Source organism: Antennarius striatus, chromosome 11 (assembly GCF_040054535.1).
Source record: "Antennarius striatus isolate MH-2024 chromosome 11, ASM4005453v1, whole genome shotgun sequence".
NCBI lineage: Eukaryota > Metazoa > Chordata > Actinopteri > Lophiiformes > Antennariidae > Antennarius > Antennarius striatus.
Genome location: NC_090786.1, coordinates 18,834,304 through 18,858,864, shown reverse-complemented (window position 1 = coordinate 18,858,864; position 24,561 = coordinate 18,834,304). Strand labels below are relative to the sequence as shown.

The 24,561-nt window shown below is 39.4% G+C and overlaps 1 protein-coding gene and 1 long non-coding RNA gene across 3 annotated transcripts; one reads left to right on the top strand and one right to left on the bottom strand.

The window, feature by feature from the left end:
* Positions 1-1,362: 1,362 nt before the first annotated feature.
* LOC137603582 (uncharacterized) lies at positions 1,363-12,302 on the bottom strand. The gene is made up of 5 exons (XR_011037301.1): positions 12,168-12,302; positions 8,761-8,900; positions 2,755-2,831; positions 2,281-2,345; positions 1,363-2,099 (listed from the first exon to the last, which is right to left on the bottom strand). It is a non-coding gene; the product is annotated as an uncharacterized lncRNA (long non-coding RNA).
* fam83ha (family with sequence similarity 83 member Ha) lies at positions 12,293-24,561 on the top strand. 2 transcript variants are annotated; one of them, XM_068327174.1, is made up of 6 exons: positions 12,293-12,562; positions 14,027-14,468; positions 14,557-14,721; positions 18,279-18,403; positions 18,522-23,052; positions 23,137-24,561. In XM_068327174.1, the coding sequence occupies exons 2-6, from the start codon at positions 14,028-14,030 to the stop codon at positions 23,146-23,148; spliced, it is 5,274 nt and encodes a 1,757-aa protein (XP_068183275.1). In that variant the 5' UTR covers positions 12,293-12,562; position 14,027; the 3' UTR covers positions 23,149-24,561. The 2 variants fall into 2 exon arrangements, with proteins under 2 accessions (XP_068183275.1, XP_068183274.1); XM_068327173.1 differs by having other exon boundaries at positions 14,010-14,468.

Below are 24,561 nucleotides of genomic sequence, written 5' to 3'. Positions count from 1 at the left end.
GAAGCACAGCCACTGTATGGGATAGCTGAATTAACCAGGTTAAAGTCTTTACATGTAACAGAGAAGGATACAATCACCACTAGCATAAAAGAGCTCCGTTAAATCATTTCTCTAGCAGTGAAATTGCCCTTAAATTATTTTTTCCCCAAACTGATGTATTTATCATCCCATAAAACAGGTTTGTGCAGAGAGAAATTATGGGAATAGCATAATGTCTGAGCTAGGTGAACTTCAAAGGTAATTTGGTAATGTAATTGCAAATGCTCATGAAATGAAGACCACACAATGTTATAAATATTGTCTGGAGTAAAGAAAAAAAGATACTCCTTTATCCAGAAGTGTGTTTTTTAGTCAATGAAATTCAGCTGTTCAGAAGAAAAAAAACCATAAAGACTGCAAGCATTTAGTTAATTACTTTTCATATTTTATCTTGAAAAAAATAACAATGCAGCAGGATAAACTTGTCTTAAGATACAGCAACTTCTTGGTTACCTTCTTGGGAGGGTGTGGAATATATATAACTTATTTAGCTTTTTTATGTAGGAACATTAAAACATTAAAAACAATCAACATTTTCTTTCCTTCCTAAGTACAGTAATGCATAAATTAGGCAAATTTGCAGGGTTTCCTGTTCTAAATTTGTTCCTGAAAATTCACCGAATTAAAATCCATTTTATAGGGTTTGTCTGCCGAGTAAAGTATTTCTCCAAGGCTATATTGTAATTCAGATTATATGTTTGATACTGATTAAGGCCTGATTGGATTAAAAGAAACTGTTGGGCTCTATACTGATGATTGTCATAAACAATGCTTCATTAGTTTTTACCACACAATTTTAGCACTAAAGTTTGTTCCTCTGCAAATGTTTGTTTCTCTGACATGTTCCACCCTGAAATGCTAATACTAAGTAGGAAGATAAGGTCAATTGTCTTCCTGAAGGAGATGAGATGAAGGAGTCATTTGCTTTGTGTGAAAATGTCTCCAGGCACTATCAATTACAGATCAATACTTGTCCTGTCAACTATGCTTTGTAAGTCCTTTGTGGTTATTCCAACTGTTTCAATATTTCATTCTTTTGTGAATTTGAAGAATTTACTGCAACAAAACACAATGGAACCTTTGACATTCCAGCACTATTAATATGTAACCAAAATGAAAAGACAGGTGAACTCAGACACACCACAAAATTCAAATCAGCAAGAAAAATCTATTTTGTTTTCTTCCTTACGTTTGTATGGACACATACACATATGAAATTTTATATTGTAAAATCAATCAATTACTCAAGTTTTATTTGATAAATATTTATTTATTTATTTATACAAAATGACATACTCTAAATATTTTGTCAGCATTGCCTTCCTCCGTATGTCCAAATATTGAAAAGTCAGGATTTTTTCTAGCTTTATACAAAGTTAGCCAGAACATAGAGCCACAGGGTTTTTTTGTAAGCAAACCTCCAGTGTATATTGAAGAGAACTTCTGATTGTGTTTTTGTAAATCAAAGCTAATCCTCAGTTCACATTTCCTTAGTGATTGTTACAGGAGGTGTTACAGTTATGTTGCTAAGCTGCTTTTCCTTGGCAATGATGACTTCAGCAGACTAAAATGCCAAGAGTAGGCCGTCCGGGAGTGGCGCTGTTTGGAAGAAATGAAAAGGCTTCTCAATGTTGTCCAACCTGAACTTGGTTCTGGTTCATAGAGTTATCAGTGGAACAGGCTACTCTCAAATGCGTAAATAAAAACTGCAGGAAGTCTTGAGTTTTACACAAATTTGAAAATGAATCCTATATTTTTAATTTTATATTTGTGTTAGAATTCTAAATCAATCACTATATGAATATCTGTCTTTATGCAGAGAAAGACTGGTATATTTCTATGAACACATACTGAAGGTAGAGTAGAGTTGCAGTAAAAATACTCACAACCTTTTGACCTGTTTTTCAGGCTCAGTATCTGCAGAAGACTGGTGTTGGAGTCTGGTGTTAGAGGGCAGCAGTAGCTCACTAGGTAGAGATGGGGCTCCATACGACCTGGCCTCCCTGTATTTACTGCATGCCTACAGGCCCCTTGTGTGTGTGCTTGGTTGTTTCAGGGGCCTGTAGAAAAAAAAAACTATGCATGATTACTAACCACGAGTGAAAACTTAATATTAATTTCCCTACGGGAATCATTTAAGTATACTTCTCTTCTTCTTCTGGTTGGATGACTTCACCGATTAATCTTATCTACAGCCAAATATGTGAACATTATACAGTTTACAATTATAGCAAATCTTACTTGATTTTTGTGTGGTAACATTTCTTCTCCTTGTGGACCTTGCAAATCCCACCACATTCCAACACCTGAACAAGACAAACTGAAGCTGAAACTCTGTGTACGGTAACTATGCCAGATTTTTATCAGAAAGTACGAGCTATACCAGGTAGTGCAGAGAGCTGTCTCTGCACAGTAAACTTGTTCAGCATGTTGTGCTGCTCTTGAAGCCTGTGCCAACATAACTTAATTGCAACAGTATGAATAACCGGAGCCGGCGAAAGCAAACAACCCAACCTGAAAGGTCACTGGAAGTATGAAAGAAAGGCACCTTGGATTTAATAAACAAATGAGGTGAATTCAGATCCACTTTGTAGTTTTTACATTCAGCAATTGGTCATATAGTTCTTTCTGCAGCTGAAAAACCGGGTTCACTCACAAAATCAGGAGTGTCATAACTGTGATGTCAGCACATCTTCCTATAATAACTGCACTAACCATAAATCCAGAAGTGTCCTCTTGGCGTCATCACTAGGACTGATAATTTTATTGTCTGAGCTGCTTCATCTCTTCCTCTAGGAAAATGAAACAAACTGGTTATTACATAGTTTTTGCATTTAAGACTTGTTGGAAGATATGACGTCTATCCCGAGACACATGTCCTTTAGACATTGCTGGACTTCCCAGTATACACAGGAGCTGCAGGGTGCACCACAGGATGCAATACAATTGAACTGGAAATTCTAAAAGTAAACAATTCTAAACAATGAAAAAAAATTCTAAACCACTTGAAAAAACCACAATGTTCATTTGCTCTTATTCAAGAAACCCATCTAACTGAAAGTGAATATAAAAAATTGGAAAGGGAGTGGGTCAGCCACATGTTTCATGCTTCACAGAGTAAGAAAACAGGTGTAGCCACATTAATCAATAACTATGTACCATTCTCTGAAGAAAAGGTAATTAGAGATAACAGAAGCAGATGAATAATGGTGGTTGGCTCCATTGGAAGTGAAAATGAGACATTCTATAAAATCATAGCTACTTTGATAACCAATAATGGGAAAGGAATGATAGTGGCGGTTTGGGATTTTAACACGGTCCAAAATGGTAAACTGGATAGACTGCCTCCAGAACAGGGCAGTATTACAAAAAATCTAGAGTACTGTACTAAACTAAACTAAACTCTGTGGGAGGCGGGGAAAGTAGTTATGAGAGGGAAAATAATTTAAATAACATCTAGATTGAAGAAAGCTCACTTAGAAAAGCAACAAATATTGGAAACTAAGAACTCAAGAAAAACTCAGGAGTTTAAAGAATTGGTATTACAGCACAAGCAAACATAAAAAAAATTCTGTAGTACTTGAACTCAAAAAAAATAGACATCAATTGGATGAAATATTGACATACTGTATAAAGTAAAGGGTGCACTGCACTTTACAAATCAAAAATGCTTTGAAAGTGGCAACAGAGCAAGTTACCTATTAGCGTTTCAGCTAAGAAAGGCCCAATCAAACCGGATTATCTCCAAAATAAGACATCCAGTGTCTAAACAACTACCTGTAAAACAAGCAGAGATAGTATCCAAAAGCTGTTGAGTGGGTCCACTGGATGTTAAGAAAGTTCTTGAAGACGTTTCATCTCTCATCCAAGAGACTTTTTCAGTTGAAGTCTCTTGGATGAAGAAGTCTCTTGGATGAGAGACGAAACGTCTTCAAGAACTTTCTTAACATCCAGTGGATCCACTCAACAGCTTTTGGATAACCATGACCTGGATGACTGAGAACCTACACAGACATCAGCAGAGATAGTGGAAGCATCCGAAGATTATTATGAAAGATTATATGAAGACACAGACACTGACCATTTAGAAAGCAAGAGGCAAGACTTTTCAAGTAAATTGCAATTACCATCCTTATCAACAAAAGAGGTACCTGAACTGATACAACCAATTTCATCCTAAGAAATACCTGATGAGTTGCCAGGGGAGTACTTGAGATGTTTGGCAAAAGAAATGACCTGAGTTCTGACTAAAGTATTGAATTATGCATTGGCATCGGCAGATCCACCTAAAACCTGGTCGGAAGCTGTTATTTCGGTATTATGTAAGGAGGACAAAGAGCCCACTTCCTGTGAAGCATATAGACCTGTTAGCTTATTGTGTAATGATGTTAAAATATTGACCAGCATATTGGCACAGAGAATGAAAGTACTAATGACATCATTAATTAAACTGAATTAGACAGGTTTTATTTCAGGAAGACAAGGGAGTAATAATATTAATAATATTAGGAGGACCTTGAACATAATAACATGCACTAAAAACAGTTCCAACTGCAACATGTTACTTAGCCTAGACGCACAAAAAACTTTTGATCAAGTAAAATGGAATTTCCTGTATCGTACATTAACAGTTTTAATTTCACTCAACTTTTTATGGACTGGATAAAAATGCTGTACAAAAAAAACAAATCCCGAATTAGAGTTAACGGCTGCTGTTCTGAATTCTTCTACCTTTAAAGAGGAGTCAGACAAGGCGACTGTTTGAGTTATTGTTATTCGCTCTGAGTGTCGAACCTTTGGCCGAGTCAATCAGACAAAATAAAAAAATAAAGGGAATATTAGATAATGGGGGTGTGGAACACACATTATCACTATTCGTAGATGATATATTAACGTAAGTGAACCATCTTCATCCATACCAGCACTGTTAAACAACCTGGGGGAATACGGAAAATTATCAGGATATAAAACAAATGAACCTAAATCAGTAGTCACTATGTTATCAGGTAAATACCCAACAGAATTAGAAGAGAAGACTAGGTTTAAAAGGACAAGCAAAGGATTTAAATATTTGGGCATTATAATAACCCCTGTCACATCTCAACTATTTGAAGCAAACTACGGGAAATTGATAGGTGATATAAAAAAGGACTAAAGTAAGTGGGAGGTTTTACCTTTAAACCTACTGGGAAGAATAGAAACTGTGAGAATGAACATATTACCAAGATTGATTTTTTTTTTTCAGTCACTGCCCATTGTAATTTCTAATTCCACCCTAACAACGTTAGATAGAATAATATCAAACTTTCTATGGCAACATAAAAGGGCCAGAATTAAATATAAAACACTTTTGCGGCCTAAAGACTAATGAGGGATGAACCTACCCAATTTACAGCATAATTTCTGGGCTGCACAAATTCGACCTTTAATTATCTGGATAAATAATGACACGGACACGGTTTGGGTGAAGATGGAACAAAGTTCCTGTAAAAACATATCTTTAAAATCACTCCCTTTTGTGACTCAGGCGAAGTGGACGAAACTTAGAATAGGAAATGAATGGATTGAAGGAACAATGAAGATATGGTCAGTTGTAAGAAAAAAATTGGGCATATCCAAATCAACCACTGGAGCCGCTAAGATAACAAAGAATCCAGACTTTTTTTGCCGTCTATACTTGTTGCAGGGTATAAAAAAATGGTCAAATAAGGGACTCATTTATATGGCACAACTGTTCATTGGGGAAACTCTGAAGTCATTCGATCAACTTAAAAGAGAATTTAATTTACCTGTACAGGACTTTTATAAATGTTTACGATTACATCATTATCTTTTAAAACATAGGAAATGGGCAGAGTTGGAGGGATTGTTGATGTCAATGACTGAAGAAAATACAACAAAAAAAGGGGATTTTATATATATATATATATATATATGTATGTGTGTGTGTGTGTGTGTGTGTGTGTGTGTGTGTGTGTGTGTGCGTGTGTGTGTGTGTGGGTATAAGGCTCTGCAACAGGACTCTAAGGACAGTAATTCAGGGGTTAAAGAGAAATGGGAATTTGAAGCTAATATTATAATAACAGATAAACAATGGGAAGACACTTTTGAAGCGGGCCACAAATTAACTAGCAGTCCAACACTCAGGGAATATGATTGGAAGGTTAAAATGAGATATTTCAATGCTCCAATTGTGATTTCATAATATAGTAATGCGTCTAATTTGTACTGGACAGGATGTGGAAAGGTGGGAGACTTCACACTTATATTTTGGGCCACCAAAATATATTTTGGGGCACCAGTGATGAAGGCTATACACACACACACACACACACACACACACACACACACACACACACACACACACACACACACACACTGTATATATGTATGTATATATACATATATATACTGTATATATGTATGTATATATACTGTATATATATGTGTGTATGTGTGAGTATATATATATATATATTCATTCATTCATTCATCTTCTAACCTGCTTAATCTGCAAACGCAGGTCGCGGGGGAGCCGGCGCCTATCCCGGCAGTCTCAGGGCGTGAGGCGGGGGACAGTCTGGGGACAACGCCAGTGCACCGCGGAGCCACATAGAAACAAACAATCATTCACACTCACACTCACTCCTACGGTCAATTTGGGACCGGCCAATCAACCTGAAGTGCATGCTTTTGGAGGTGGGAGGAAGCCGGAGAACCCGGAGAAAACCCACGCAGACACTGGGAGAGCATGCAAACTCCGCACAGAGCCGGACTCGAACCCGGGTCCGCCGTGTTGTGAGGCGGCAGCGCTAACCACTGCGCCACCGTGCTGGTAACACTTTATTTTAAGGTACACCTATTCACCATTAATTAGTTGCTTATTAACATGCAAATTAGTAACATATTGGCTCTTAATTAGTCATTATTAAGTACTTATTAATGCCTTGTTCTGCATGGCCTTATTAAACAACCAGTAAGCCATTAACTAAGAATCTTCCCTCAATAACCTCAGAATTCTTGCTTATTAGTATTAAGTAAGGAAGTTGTTGTATATAAATTACGATCTCAATATGCTTTGCTTAGTATGGACTTAATAAGGTTGTAGTACCCCAGGAATAGTTATTCTCCCTTAATACCACTTAATGAACATAACAAAACACAAAATTACAAATATTAAGTGTCCAAATAACTCTAAATTAAGTCTTTGTTACTTAGAATATGTTCCCCATACTAAAGTTACATCTTGATCATTACTAATTCACTAATAGTTGAACACTTATTAACCAACACATGTTCCCTAATCTAAAGTTGCCTCCTTTTCACAATTAGTTAATATGTTATAGCACATAACTACTGCAATAAAGAAGTGATGGGTTACATCTTTGAAAAATGGATCTATCTATACAGTAGGTTCCCTCTCATTCAGTGGTAGAATAACAAAGACAGCACAAGTACAAATACCTCATTTATTAAACCGCTTACTGGTTGTTTAATAAGGCCATGCAGAACAAGGCATTAATAAGTACTTAATAATGACTAATTAAGAGCCAATATGTTACTAATTTGCATGTTAATAAGCAACTAATTAATGGTGAATAGGTGTACCTTAAAATAAACTGCTACCATATATATATATATATATATATATATATATATACACACACATATATACACACACACACATACATACATATATTAGTGCTGTCAGGCGATTAAAAAATTAATCTAATTAATTACAGGATTTGTAATTAATTAATCTAATTAATCGCAGTTTAATCTTACACCTGCTAAAGGCCCCCAAATAAAGAATTTTAATCCTAGCACATTACAAAATTGTAGTGCATGACTAATCAATAAAATACACTAAGAAGAAAAGATTTTTCATGCTCTGATGAATGCCCTGGCGGGACCGGGACTTGAACCACCGATGGCTAGGTGATCTGTCTTCAAGACGACTGCTGTACCACTGAGCAACTGCCTCGCTCTTCTGTGTTGTGATCATCTCTCTTCTCACTTACCCTGAAGTGACGTATCACTGCAACCTACTGGTCCCTCAATGGGCCAAATTTAAAATGCTTGCACTTTGACTTGCCACTCAAGATTAATTGTGTTCGTTTTTATAGTCCGTTAATTTGCAGAGTAATTAATCTATCTAATTAATGCGTTAAAGTGACAGCCCTACTTTATACAGTCCATGGTTAGAGCCTGTTGTTGTTACTGCTGTGTTTTTGTGTCACCTGTGTGTTTCTATCTTCTCATTTCTTTCAGTGAGGTGATCATCTCTGGTTGGATACGACAAACCTTATCTGACAAATCTATAGAGAGAGATCACTGCCATCAAACCCAGTTGCAGGATGACAAAAGAATGCTAAGGATCTCTAGAGACACTACATGCTGTGGGAATAGTCAGCTGCGGAATTTGCCGAGGCCTCTTCAAGTAACAAATATAGAGGAGCCTGTTCCACCTCTAATAAAATGGGTGTCTCATATTCTTTACCAATCAGACATCAGGCCCCATGAGTTCTCCCCTACTTTCTAAATCATTTCCAGAAATGTCCTTGTCTTCTAAATTAGTACATTATGTGCTATTAGATTTAGTATCAGGGATGTCGATATTACAAGGAATTTTCCAACCTAGATGTTGAACTTTGCACTAATTCATTGATGATGGTTCATTCTGAATTGAACCATCACCATTGTAGACAGGCATGAGCTCACCTCAGTGAGACTTCCTGTTCACATGATGCGCCTCAAAATGCATTCTGCAGCTGTTGTGCTTCCCTTTTCCTTGGTTTTTCCATTCTCCTCCATCTTCCCTGACATTCTTCCCCCTCTGTCCTTATCAGCACGTCAAAGACCTTGAGACATATAAAAAGAGTCGGGTCGGGTTTATTTGTACAGCACTGAATCACAAGTTATGTAATGGGACATTCCACTGGAGTAGCTCTAGACAACACTCTTTAATTTTAATTTAATACACTGTTATAATCCCCGAAGGGAAATTAAGAACGCACATGCATTCATATTAGTGTGTACAGGCCCCTGTAATACACACACCACACACAAGGGGGCCTGTAGGCATGCAAGGGAGGTAGAGTGACAGGCAGCTCCTTCTTGGTGCGCCTCAAATGAGCAATTTTTGTAAAGTGGACGGCAACTTCAACAAGTATGTTTCATTTTAGGGTTGTCATTTATGTGTAATGTGATTTACTATCACATTCCAGGAGATGCTGTGTGGAGAGGAGAGGTTCAACTGTAATTCAATGTTTGAATAAGATAATGTTTTATAATCAAACCTTGTTTTTGTGAGAACTATCTGCCTTGAAAGAATGCAGAGGTGAATGCTGTGACATGTCATATAGCAAGCTACAAGTAACACACATTCAGTTAATGCGTCTATTGCAGCTCCTCTGTGTGCACTGGGTGGTGCTTCGAAGTCACAAAGAGGGATTGTCTTCAAGTCTTTACTGGAGGAGATAGGTTACATCACTGCTAAAAGGTAAAACATATTTCAACTTGACATGGCTATTTTAAGCACTCCTGTGTTTCTACCCAGCAAGAAAACTTTTGCTAGAGGTCAGTTCTAAGAAACACTGTTGAACTTCCTCTAAATTCAAAGCCAAGTTTCCACATGCTCCCTGTTTCTAAACTAAAATAAAAATACAGTGTACCAAACCTGTCTGTTGCCTCAGTTCACTCTGTGGTTGGAGTGATTGCTATGAAGCCTTTAGAGAAAAGAAAGAATGCGTGTTGTCACCACGTTGGCAGAGGAAGGCTTTTTTCAGGCTTATTGGGTTTTCTCCTGTCGCTATTAGACTGAACCTTCAACAAAGGGTGCCGGCTACATCTAACAACAATCGTCTTCACCTGAGTTATCAGCATTAATAAAAGAGGTCATACGGGTTCCTTTGTTACCTCACAAGCATTTAGGTAACACAAATGTAGCAGTATAGCAACTAGAGTGCACTACAAAAAATCAGAACATACAGTGTTAAAACTAAACCAGATTTTGGTTGGATGGTATTAATCACAGTTAGGAGCAAAAGTATTCAGCCTTGTTGATACATTGGATAAATTTATCAGGTAATTAAACAAGAGGAATTCAAAGCTCACACAACAGATGAGAGCGAATGATTATTTTCACATTAAACACAAAATGATTCTTTGACTGCCTACTGCAAATTTTTCCACCCCATCCTGACAGACATTTACTGGTCAGGTTTTGTTTAAACACGGTATCAAATTTCATAGACTTACATTTTCTGAAAAGTCAGCCCAGTCTGCTCAAAACTATGTAGATAAGTCACAGAAATTATGTGATGCTGCTCTGTTCTGAATCCCCTAGGAATTCTTTGGTGAGATTTGACTTACGTGGCTGCATTACATAAACACTGGAATACGACAGAACTGGAGGCTTTTGGCCACATGGAATGAGCAAAGGTTCCTCAAGAACACTGCCAAAGCTGGTGTCTGCATATACTATATTACATTTGCAACAGTTTCTAGCACCTAAAGGGTCTCTGCAAAGAATTAGAGGTGCAAATGGATGACTCTTTTAGAGACAGCAGTAGTCAGTAAAAGTATGAGTTGTGTATTATATTTGGGGAAAAATTATTATCTGCTGTACTGAGGCATTTAAATTGTTCCTCTTTGATTTTGTTATTGAAAATAACTGTTTGTTATATTTTGCCAATATGCCTCATACAAAATGATCTACTAATGATGCTTTTTCCTCCTGAAGCCCCGTCTTTGTCTTGACTTCAAAATGATTTGCAGGTCTGATCATTTTTGGCTAGACGTGCCCTCTTGCAGTGATAGATGTGCTAGCGTTAGATGAGCCCAAGTGTCATCAGGAAATGGCTGCATAATAAATCTTAAAGCTTAAGTGAGACAGTTTCTGGTGTAATGTGTAGCTACTTTATTGCTTTCGCCATATCACCTCATCTCCAATGTTAAAATGACCAAGGGAGATAAATATGTAACCATTATGTAAAGTAGTCAATGCTGCTCATTTTCATCAAATGTAATCATTTTTAATTCCTTTGTTAACCTTTATAATTACCATCGCTGAAGAAATCAATGTAATAACAGCTGCTAACATAATGAATTTGACTGTTTTACAAATGTACGGTAATAGGCCCATATTTCTGGCTAATAAAATAAAAAGGTCCTGAACCGATAATGTAATACTGTTTGGCTAAAAACTTAACAGCTAGGGTTATGGTTCAGGTTGAATTAAGATTAGCGATAGGCTACTAATGCAATACTGTACTTAGGTTTAGAGGTCAGGGTTAAGATTAAGGTTAGGGTTAACATTAGGGACTTTTTAATTTAAAAATTAGGGCTAGGATTAGGGACCTTTAGCTACCAATGTAATAGTGTTAGAATTAGGGTTAGGGACTTTTGGCTACCAAGGTAATAGTTAGGGTCAGGATTAGGAGCAGGTTTAGGGTTAGAGACTTGTGACTGACATAATAATGAGGGATTAGAGTTGTTAATAAAATTATGTTATTTGCCAAAAGACATTGGCTCAGGACTTTTATTATGTTATTGGCCTGTTAATTTCAGTAATTGACAAATTTATTACATTATCTGATGTTGTTATGTTACTGGCTTTAATCATCCTTTTTTAAAATTATATCAGTGTTTCAAATTCAAGCACAGAATTGTTTTAGAGAATTAGTGTTTTTTCCAGTTTTTCCAATTTTGCAGTTGGCACATACATGTGATGTCGTTGGAGTGATGGCTGGTTGAAAAACTCATGAATAGTGCCTCATCACTCGTACAAAAATTATCCAATGATGGTGTTAAGTTAAAAACTGGTTTTCGTGAGTAACTATCAAATTATGTACAAACGTGCTCAGAAATGTAAAGACCAGGTCAAGGTCTTGTTCCATGGGCAAAGCTGCCACAGGTTGTTTCTAGTGCAGTGACATGTAACTGGGGTAGAGGCCTGCCCTGGGAGGTAGGTGTCAGGTAATGAACACAGATAGTTTCAGGGTAGAAAGGCTTTGTTAGAGGGGGATCTATCCACGCTGAGGTTTGACTTGAAGTGACACAAAACATTCAGATGTTCCACATTGAAGTTAAACTTGTAGAGATCAAGTGAGGGCCTGATGACTCACGCTGTAAACACGAGTGGATCCGAGGCTGGCCGTATGGCGCGGTGACAGATAGATGACGAGTCCCACTCGGTCACGGCTGCAGTCGTCACGCACACGACGAGCAGACACGAACACCGACCCCGGGCAGAAGTGAACCCACTGCCGAGCTCAAGCCGAGGCGGGGCGAGTTCAGTCCACAGCAACTCCTGTGTTTGCGCTGCTGCCTCGAACATTCTCGCCAATGTGCCTGAGGCGCGACAATAAACTGGTTTAGCTGGGTGACGACGAAAAGGCAATGCAACAGAAAAGTTTTGTAAGTCCCACTTGGAAGGAAGCGCGACGTAGTGGAGAAGAAAAATAACACGGTGGGGACAAAATGAGTGGCGTAAAGTTGAACCGACCGACAAGTCACTAGGGTAAGTTCTCTTTACTGGTCTGGCCGTAAGACTTTGGTTCCGTTCGGATTCTGACATTTAATCTGATTCATGACGACTGTGGTGTACATTGATAAGAGAATCTTCTGAGCTGGTTCGTGGTTTCTGACACGATCTCTGTGGAACAGCTGAAAAAACAAGTTAGTCTAGATTGGACTTTACGCGCTGATCTGAGGATCAAACGTGTAATAGACGGAGACGCTTCTTGTCGTGTCTTTTCAGTGGTTTAGGGCTATTAGGCGTGTAGTTTGGACTGGGAGTTTCATGCGTCTCTCATTGAAGCGGTTTTCAAGAAAATTGCAAATGGAGATTGTGGTTTTTGGCCAGGCGCTGAAGCCACACCCAAAGCAGCCGATCCCGTGGAGATCTTCATCTCCTCGTCGTTTGGACTCGGTCCTGCTGATCGGAACTAAGAGGATCCCTCAGATAAGGGTTGCTCCTCCAAAGGAAGACACATTCAAGCACAATGAGGTCAAACGTTTTACTGCAGGTAAAGCTGTGTGGTGACACGGCTGTAGTAAATACGAAACTTGTAGAATGTTGTTGATGTTAGTATGTCTCATAAAATTGAATATGAGAGGTCAGTTATGTGGAATAGTATGAATTAATGTGCACTGACCCTAACTTGTGCAGAAGAAACTGGTGTTTCTGATTGAATCATCTTTCTGTCATTTCTTGCTCATCTGCAGACAGTAGGGTGTGTGATCACATCACAGCGTCATTCTATCACACGACACAGTTTATAAAGAGTTCTGCTTGTTCCATCTGGGGTTTGATTCAAAATAGTTTTTCACACAGATTTCCCACACAATACTAAACCCTGGATTGTTTGTATTGAATGACTTTTATTGGTTCTACTTCTTTAATTTCCATGGTTACAATTTTGTCTTCAGTGCATTCTTTGAGCAAGTTTTGTCTCAGATGAGGGCTTTTAGGGCATAACTAAAAAACAATGCTCAGTACTTTTCCACAAAAGCTTAGGTTCACATTTTTCATCTAGAAGAGAATGCTCAGCATTTTAGAAATTTATAGTTTTGAGTTGTACTTTTTCCTCAAGTACTCAATTAACAAGAATTTTAATTACTGTAAAAGGAAGGACTCAACTAACTTCTGTCTGACTGACATCAGTGGGATGCATCTGTGATTGGAGATTATGCTCATGTTCTGTCTATTGGATTAAATGCTTCTGCTCAGACTGGATTAGCCCTCACAATTATCGTGCTTCTTGTGTTACTTCAAGACAAGTTGTGTTTAAACCAAATCAGGTGTTGCAATCAATACACAAATTTGGCATTTATGGACCAATTGGGTCCTTCTACACCTCCACACAATCCTGTCCTAAAGCCTGCTATGCCTGATTTGGTCTCAATGCAACACAAAACAGCGGCATTGTGTGAAACCAAAATCAAAGCTCTGATTTTGACCCCAGGTTCTCATTGACAACAGTATGGCTCGTCGCTCTCAGTGTTCCTCTGCTGGGGATAATCCCTTGGACACCAACTACCTCCCCCCTCATTATCGGGAAGAGTACCGCTTGGCTATTGATGCACTGGTTGAAGAGGACTTGGAGGGGTACTATCAGTTCCTCCAAAGAGCGGATGTGGTGGACTTCCTGTCGTCACCTGAGATTCAGTATATTCAAGAGTTTGTTCAGGCTCCCCAGCAGATCAACAATCCTGAACATTTAATTGAAACTAGTGGAGATGGCTCCTCAGACACATACTGGCCAATCCATTCAGACTTGGACGCCCCAGGTTTGGACCTTGGGTGGCCTCAGGTGTATCACTTTATCGGACCAACAGAGGTGACCACTCTGGTCAATCCCCCTGAGCCTGAAATGCCGAGTATCAAGGAACAGGCTCGACGACTCATCAAGAATGCTCAGCAGGTAAACTGTTCTTTTTTTTTTTTGCAGAGGGAGTCTTCTTGCCAAGCATGTTATTGAAGTGTCACTTCCCCATCTGTCTTCTTTTCAGGTGATTGCTATAGTGATGGACATGTTTACGGATGTTGACATTTTTCATGATGTCATAAGTGCTGCCTTGAGGAATGTTGCAGTGTACATCCTTCTCGATGAGCTCAATGCGCCTCACTTCATCAACATGGTGGCTAATTGCAGAGTCAATCTGCAGAGCATTCAGGTAAGGACGTGTGTGTACTGCTGCTCAACATCTGTTCATCTGAACAACTTCACGCTCAACACTGCACTTCCCATAGTTTTACAAATACGAAGGTTTTTAAAAAAATCTTACAAACTAGTTTATTCTGGAAAGGAAAACCATATTTATCAACAACAATGTGCCACTGAGTTTCAGTTTATTATAATGAACATAGGTGCTGTAGGTTATTTTGAAACACTGTTCTCCTGCTTTGAACATATGCTTCCATCAATAATGTGTGTTAATACTTTGGGGCCTGAGGGCATGCTAAGTTTTCAATTTATTTTCATTAATTCACCTTTTTTAAATGTTCATATGACGTAAGAGTATACTGGCAAAATTCATGGTGCAGTCTCTGCTTTTTGTAAGATGTCGTCCCATTTGTTCTCCAGCAATGTGCAAGATCATTTTACCCCGAGCTTCACATTGTGAATTGCAATCCCTCACTTTGTAAAACAGCATCAAAAATATAAGTAAAGATATGTGTAGGATGTTTTTGTTCCTTTAAATCGGTTTTTCAGAGAAGTAATGGAGTAGGTTAATAAAAAAGTAAATGAATGCAAAATGAAGAAGTACTTCTGAAAAATTGAAATACTGTCATGTACAAACTAACATTGTTCCAAACAGTTTACTTTCTATGAAAACTGATTATGACAGGACTGCAAAGCCAGTCCGAACACTAAGTACACTAAAAAAAATGTCTGATCTGATGCCAGTCCATAAAGTGAAACAAGCGGCCCCTTTAATTTCAAACACACTAGCATTCTGGTTGCCCTTATAACATCACCATAGCAACACAACAGCAGTTAAAAGGAAATTATTTTTTACAAAAAAGAAATGGTAATTCCAACCCGTGGAGTAATTTCATGTATTATTTATAACATATTGTTATGAATACTGTGTTAATAAATGGTCATTTATTATTATTATTATTATTATTATTATTATTATTATTATTGTTGTTGTTGTTGATAATAATAATAATATTACAACCTCATTCTTGAAGTGCTGATTAACCATGTTATAAAAAAGACATCTTGATATTTGATGTTTGTCAAACTTATTGTACGTTAACCACGGATAAACAAATCTTTCACAAAAACATGTCATGGTGGCAGGGTTAGCAGGGTTTGCTGGGTTAAAGCATCTTCTGGTTGCAGGTTAGATGGTTGGCAGGGTTTTTCTTAGTGAAACATCCAACCAAGCAACCAAGGAGCCAAGTTCCAGAAGAAGAAGAAGTATACTTTATTGATCCCCACAAGGGGAAATTACATGGTCACTCAGGTTAGTTGACAGTATACAGTATCCAGCAGAGATATCTCATCTCAATGAATGTTGGCCATCCATCCATCTTATACCGCTTATCCGTAGTCAGGTTGGGGGGCAGCAGCTTTAACAGGGAGCCCCAAACTTCCCTTTCCTCTGCCACATCCACCAGCTCTGAATGGGGGATCCCAGGGCGCTCCCAGGCCAGTATTGAGATATACAGTAGTCCCTTCATGTGGTCCTGGGTCTGCCCAGAGGTATTCTTCCCAGTTCGATGTGCCAGGAACACCTCCCTAGGGAGGCGCCTCGTAGGCATCCACACCAAACCACCTCAGCTGACTCCTTTCAACGCAAAGGAGCAGCAACTCTTCTCTGAACCCCTTGCGAATAGCAGTGTTCCTCACCCTATCTCTAAGGGAGACACCAGCTACCCGCCTGAGAAATCCCATTTTCGCCGCTTGTATCTGCGAATGTTGGCCAACTGGACGAAATTCTGATGGTTTTTTTGCTTAGTCAGATATTCCAAACGAAATTCCCACAAAAAGAGTAAGCTGGAATCCATCATGCCACATACGAACAAAGATGACGAGCATGTTGAGCTGTCTCTGCAAACAATAAGTTTACACAGAAATGCACCTGTACATCCATAAACCTCATAGATTGAATACAGATACAAGAGTCCCCAAGAAGTGCTGTATTTACTCCTGATTGAGTAGCATTAGCTAGCTGTTACTATATTTGTAATCAGTTTCAGAATGTGTGGAGTTCTGCACTTGGAAGTACGCTTGAAAGGCAGTGCTTGTTCTCCCTCAGTAGCACCACTGGGGCATCCAAATTAAGGCCCAAGCTTTACCATGAATCTTTGCAACCACACACTCTTTAGAAAAGAATGAACGGGTGATGCCAAAGAATGTGAATGACCAGCTTAACCAGATTGCTGATACACTTTTGTTTGTGTTGCAAGTCTGTTTGCAGAAGCGTGGCAGCTGTATGTGTTGTTAGATTTGTCATACCAGGTCTGGGTCACAAGACGTAGTTCCATACTGCTGGAATTGATACCAGGCTGTTGGAAATAGAATATCCTGAACATAGCTTTCCTGCTTAAAGTTGTGCAGTGACGTTGTGTCTCTGTGCTTCTTTTGGGCGTGACACAACTTGTGTTTGGAATGGCTGGTATCAGACCACATTCAGTCAAACATGAGCCCCTCAGTTTTACGAAACTATTCCCCATGTTCCACACATCACAATTATGTGGTATATTAAAAAGTGCCTGTTTCTGCTTTAATTAAGCTTGGATGAAGCATCTCGATATCACGTTTTTTACCTAACGTAAAAAACGTGATACCGTAATTTAGTTTTTGGAACTGTCATATCTCATACTGATGTTTCTAACAGATTTCTTCCTGGCATTTTTGTTTGTACAAAAATAGTCTATGCTTTGCCTTTTTTGCTGAGTAAGATGGGTAAATATACTGTATACAGTATAATATTAATAGTTCATTCATTCATCATTCATTCATCTTCCAACCCGCTTAATCCGCTAACGCAGGTCACGGGGTAGCCAGTGCCTATCCTGGCAGTCTCAGGGCGTGAGGCGGGGGACACTCCGGGCACGACGCCAGTGTACCGCGGAGCCACATACAAACAAACAATCATTCACACAATCACTCCTATGGTCAATTTGGGACCGGCCAATCAACCTGAAGCGCATGCTTTTGGAGGTGGGAGGAAGCCGGAGAACCCGGAGAGAACCCACACAGACACGGGGAGAGCATGCGAACTCCGCACAGAGCGGGACTCGAACCCAGGTCCGCCGTGTTGTGAGGCAGCAGCGCTAACCACTGCGCCACCGTGCCGCCCTCTAATAATAATATTAATAGTGCTTCAGAGAATCTATAAAGTATCACAAAACATAATGTTGTGTTATTCAGGTTTATCAATACTTTAATTTACCCTTATACTTACCACTGTGCTTTGTGTATAGCTTTTTTTCGAGCATGTTTTAATGTGTCAAATTTGGCACATTTAATTCACACTGATAGTAAATAACATGCATTGTCCCTTATGTATATTATGTGAAAATTCATATTTCTTCCATTAATTGATATCATAATGATTGCATATTACCATAAAAGGGAATATGAAATTAAGCCATGTTTTCTGAAAGTAGTTTGCTTTATACAATGCTGCCCCCTGGTTTGCACAGCTATTAAAACTTGTGTGCTCGTTTAGCTTAATTAACTTTTTTTGGCAATGTGATGTATGTCTTGCAGTTTTTACGTGTGAGAACAGTGTCTGGCATCACATATCACTGTCGGTCAGGGAAGTCCTTCAAAGGTCAGATGATGGATCACTTCTTGTTGACAGACTGCAGGGCTGTTCTGACCGGAAACTACAGGTGAGCTCATTTAGACTGTCATAGAAAGCCTTACAAAACACAAGGTTTTTTTTGACAATGGGTGTTCAATGAATGAAGTTCTTCTATTGACTGTACTTTTCATGCTGTTTTTGTCCAGCTTCATGTGGTCTTTTGAAAAGCTCCATCGCTGCATGGCACACCTTTTCCTTGGACAACTTGTATCAACTTTTGATGAAGAGTTTCGTATTCTGTATGCTCAATCTCAACCACTGATAGTTGAAGATGTGCTTCCTCCAGTGGAAGATTTAAGTATTTTTCAAAAGAGGCAATACCCAAGTGAAAGAACCTCACTATTCAGAGAGCCACGGAAATTTCTCCCACTAGACACTTCCCATCCAGAGGAATGGCCGAGACATTCACATGAGGATCGTTTGGATGTGGATTGGCGAATGATGCCCCTTAAAAGGAAGGAACCCATTTATGGTCCTGCTGATATGTATGGCAGGTTTCCACCCCAGCAATCCCGCATTGATTCGTCTTTGGATCAGGGCCTCTCAAGGATTCCAATGCTGGACAGTCCTTATTTCAAACGTCACAGTTATGCTGAAGGTGCTCACAGCAGAGTTCCTTACCAATTCCTGTCCCAACATGCAATTCCAGAGCCTGAGAACCAGGGAGGACAGTTTTACAGACAGCAGCAGCCAGGGAAGGAAGGCGATTATAGTTCCTATGACAAATTCTGGAACCAAGACTATCTTCTAGGAGATCAATATCCTGAACCTGGTGTCCCCCCTGAGATTGAACTACCTGATAACTTTGACCCTGTTGCTAACTATTTATCATCTACTGGAAATATGGACTTTGATCAGGACTCAGATAATTTCCCACGTGCAGCCGATTTACCTTTCAGTTCATCTTACCCCAGAAGATTAAGTTTGGGCCAGCCATATACCTGTCAAACATCTCCTACCCCCTCCAACCCTACTGAACAGAAAAAGTATTTCAAGGAACCTAATATTGACCGCAAGGATCCCTTGGTGAAACGTGGCCTGAGAGACTGGAGGATTAGCTCATACCTCAGTACATATGATAGTAAAGGAGATGAAGGCCTACCACTGGGGCCACAAAATGTGTCAGATCCCTTTGAAGAGCCTTCCAGCCTCATACATCCAACACCAGGCATAGATTTATCAGCTCCTAAAATTCCTAATGTCAGAGAATTTAAGGTCCCTGCGGTAGCCAGGGCTAGCCAGATACCAAGTTACATCAAAATCATTCAGCAGGAACAGCCAAAGAATTTGCCCGATGAACCTGTAGCAGTGACAGCAGGAACCAAAACAATCCCAACACCTTCAGACTTGCCAGCCACAACTGAATTGGAAAAGGTTGAAGAAGCAGAACAGATGGAATTAAAACCTTCTGTTTTTCACCGAGAGGACTCGTTCCGTAGGAAATACAATGTGGGAGTACAGAGAAGCTCTCGTCTAAGATCCTCTCTAATATTTAACTCTCTTGAACAACAGCGTACTCCTCAAGACACCAAAACTACTCCTGGCCAGCACGATGACGAAAGTGAGAAAAATGATAATGAACAGAAAAAACAGCCATTTATTTCTCAGGCTTTGATGCAAAGGAGATCAGCTGCTAGAGAACCGTTTGAATGGAGCCGTTACGTTAAGTCATCCACTTTTGATAACTCTGCCACAGATTTATCCAAATCAGATGATGGAAACAGCAACGCTGAAGATAAAGATTCATCAAAAGATGAAGATTCAAAGGATCTGTCAGGAAAATGTGAGGTACAAGAGTTAAAAAAGCAACCTGTTGAAGAACAACCAAATTTATCACCATCAGTGTCCCAATCCAAGCCTTCTAAAGCAGAGGTGACCAAAACTGTTCAACCAACAGAAAAACCCAAGCCTCAGTTGTTCACTCCAATGCATATAGATATGAATGATGCTGATATGAGGCTCATGTTTTTCAAAGAGCTGGCAGCAAAACGTAAAGCAGAAAAGGCTGCACAAGCTGAAAAGAGCAAAGAAAAGGGTCAGACAAAGCCATCAACTGAAATAATGGAGAAATCTAGACCAGAAGAACCTGCGAAAAGTATGGGTGATACATCACGAGAGGGTTTGACAGAAAAAAACAGTACTGCAGAAAAAGGAGAAAAAACCTCATCAGTGCAAGCATGCAAGTCAGTCAGTCTAACTTCAGAAGCCACTGACGTCAGTCAGAACAGTCAAGTTGAGATTGATCCAAACACCAGCAAAAGATGTAAAGAAGCGCAAATCAGAGTTTTACCGGATTCAGAGACGATCAAACTGAAGAAAAGCCAGTCAGCAGCAAATCTGTCTGTTTCTGTAGAACCTGAAGCACCTCAGGGGAATTCGCAAAAAGAAACTAAACAGTCGAGTCCTGCTGTACAAAACAGTATCACCAGTCATCCAGCTTCAGCAATGAATATTACTACTGCAAATGCTTCTTATCTTGCACAAAGTACTAATGAAGATGGCAACCCATCAATTGATTCTACCTCAAAACAGTTCAGTGAACCCCTTCCCAGTTCAGTGGAGGTACAACCATCTTCAAATGCTGCATCTGACCCTAATACACAAAGTCCTCAATCAGATAATTTAGTATGTAGCATTTCCTGTTCTCAGCACCCAGAATCACAGTCCAGTTTATCTAACCCATCAAGACAAAGCGCTGTGCCAGATTCAGGTTCAAAAATAAATCCCAAACCAACCTCTCCCTCTACTCTTCATCCTAAAGCAGAGACAGAGTCTTCAGAGGGTATTCCAGAAGACTCAAACTTAAGTTTAACAGCCATATTGAGCCCCAAAAGTCAGGAAACTATCAGTCCTTCATCCCAGTTTGTTCAGGAAACCCCAGAAATATCTGCAACTTCTATTAGCCAGACAGAATGTGAGACCCCTCAAGCAGTTGGTCCTGTACATGACAAATCTGTTGTTTCAGAGCCAATCATAGCTTCATCACAAGTCACTATAAAAATAGACTCAGAAGAACCTTGTGCTCTGACACAGTCAAAAAATGTTTCTGAATCAGAAATTAACCCTGTTCCACAGGTTACTCAAGTCAGATCTAAGGTTCTTGATTCATCAGAGTGTGTCAAAGCTAACCGTGAACCCCTTAGCCCTAACCAATCATCTCCTGAGTCATGTTTATCTGATGAAGTTGACCTAGGAAGTAAATCAAGATCTGATCAAAATGAGAATTCAACTCCCACTTCTGTTGCAGCAGACCATCCACCTGAGCCTTCTCTAGCAGAAACAAATTGTCTTGTCCATCCACATTTAATCACCCATGCATCCCAAACAGAAACAATTACATCTCCTCAAGAATTGCATAGACCAATTACGGTTCCCTCTGAACCTAAGCTGACAGGACCAGTAAGCTCATCTTCTGTTGAAACAGTGTCGTGTTCTTCCTTGACTGAGTCAGTTGGATCAGTTTTGCCATCGTCAGAGACTCTATCAGCTGTTGGCCCTTTGTGTGAGGAAGCTAATATTTCTCAGGACATGTTTGCTGCTGTTAAATCAGAAAACGTTTCTGTTCCACAGGCGACTGGCGAGGAACCAAAAGTTCTTGATTCATCACAAGACCAAGCTGACAGTTCGGCTCCTGATCTTAACGATGCATCATCTGAGTCATGTGTACCTGATGAAACTGACTTAGAAAGTAAATCTGATCAAAATGAGAATATAACTCCTACTTCCTCTGCAGCAGACCATCCATCTGAGCCTTCTCTGGTGGAAACAAACTCTCTTGCCCATCCAGACATACCCACCCATGCATCGCAATCAGGAACAATTACATCTCTAGAATCTCAAGGACAAATGCCTCCTTCTGAACACAAGATGGCTGGACCTGTAACCCTGTGTTCTGTTGAAATAGTATCAAGTTCTCCCAATACTGAGTCAGTTCTGTCAGTTTCGTCCCATGAACAACCTTTGCACAGCCCCCCCGACACTGACACTCTTCCAGTGCAGGTTACAACTGACTCATTCAAAACTCCACTGATCCTACCAGTAGAAACTTGTAGTCCAACTGAGCCTCCCTCAGAAGTCCATATAGAACCTGACTCTGTGCCTTCTGAAACCCAACCTTCAGAGCCACCTGTGCCTGCTCCAAATGAAAATATGAACACAAAGAATGAAGAAAGCCAAGAGGCTGAAATGCATGATGCAAGGGAAAAAACTGATGACAATGAACCCACAGATAAGGTCAATACAACCACTGGTCTACAATCAACCTTCAGTGAGAAAGCAGCTGATCAAGTAAGGCAAAATAACTGCTCTGACCTGCATGAGTTGACTTCAGATGAAGTCATTCCTACATCACCGCAGACCAAGCAGCCAAAATCCAGCCAGTCTCGCTATCACTCATCAACAGCTAATGTGCTGTCAAGCAGCAATCTCAGAGACGACACAAAGCTGCTTCTAGAGCAAATATCTGCTAACAGCCAAAGCAGAAATGATGCCGTAAAAGAGTTTCCTGTGACGGATGACGAGAAAGAAGACAAGGCAGACAAAAATGCTAAAAGGGAGAAAGAAATGGGAATGATGTACCTCAGCAGGGGGCAGTCTAAGACAAACCAGGAGCGTGACAAGATACTGGAGCGGATTCAAAGCATGAGGAAGGAGAGGAAAGTTTACAGCCGATTTGAGGTATGCATTCATTCATTAATAATACTGCCTTACTTTAAATGTACATTTTGTTCTAATAATTTTGTGTCTCCATTACTTTGACAGATGGCTCCTTAATTAGGATCCAAAGAAAGATGAGAGGATGACTAGAGTGTACAGTGTGTCTGAAAGGAACGAAATCTGAAAGGTGAAGTGATGACCAGGATATTTTATCAACAAAGACGAAATGGGCTTTCTTTGAAGGAAGCTATATGGGCGGGTATCCTGTATTAGTGGCACTGAATTTTAAAATGGGCAAAATACAAGAATTAATTCTCTGTCGTGACCATCAAACTATCTTTGCTGTGAGTGTCTCATGTTGCTACGAGTGTGAAAATACATGGACTGAGAATACGTGTGAATGTGTGTGATCAAATATATTTTTACTGACTGCATGGGTTAAGTGCAATGTTTCACAGGTTGTTTGTCAGATCAGGTCTGTCCTTAGGTTTGTTTTTACAACACTGTCTACACGTTTTTGATTGCTGGTTTTAGGACACATCTTAATTCTAAAAGATTGAGATAGTCAGTTTGTAAAATTGTAATATACTGTGAATAATACTGTAGTAATCCTCTAGTAATCCCATTACAACAAAGGAAGTTACACAAAGATGTTGATCCTCGCATGTGTTCGTGAAACAAGTGGATGTGTACATTCATATCCATGCTGGGCTGTTGTTAATCACGTGTGACTAAATTCTTACCAATTCGTTTTATGAAATGGAAATGATGAACAAACCGAAATGTTTTGACAATATTGGCTGAATCACTTTCCATTATGTATGTTGTAATACATTTTACTTTTCATATTTCCAGTTGTAATAAATTTTGAAGCTGCAAAGGGTTTACAAAAATTAACTCACCCAAATGATTTTATTTTATTCTGATGACTCCTCTTAGAGCAAACATCAAAGATGTGTTGCTTTATTATTTTAGCCATGTAAACGATTTCATGCTTGGAATCCACAAGGTGTCAATGACAAAATATGGATTTGTTTTTGGTAATTTACTTGAAATAACACTCTAATTATTCTGTGCGTGTGCCTTCTTAATTAAAGCATTCCACACATGTACACTGAATCACTCAATTATGAAACCCTAAAAATGATTTAATGTAAAAGGACTTATGCAATTATACAGCAAGTTTAGAGTCTGACTGACCACTAAAAGTGCTGTACAGCACAAGTCAGCACTCACCTGTTCACTTAGTCATACATTGGATGCACATTACACCATACAAGTCACCACCTGCACATCAGGAAAGTAGAGCATTCACACAAACTCTCACACACCAATGGGAACAAATTGTAGTTCAAGGACACTTTAGTATGTAGACTCAATGGGCTGAGGATGGAGCCACTGACCTGCTGAGTGGGGAGTGCTCCTCCTTTTGAGCCACTCGTATCTATGGGCAAGGTGTTTTATCTAAGTATTGGATTTGTGATGCATTCAGCACTTGTTATGAACCTGCCAATAAATCTTTTAACAGTT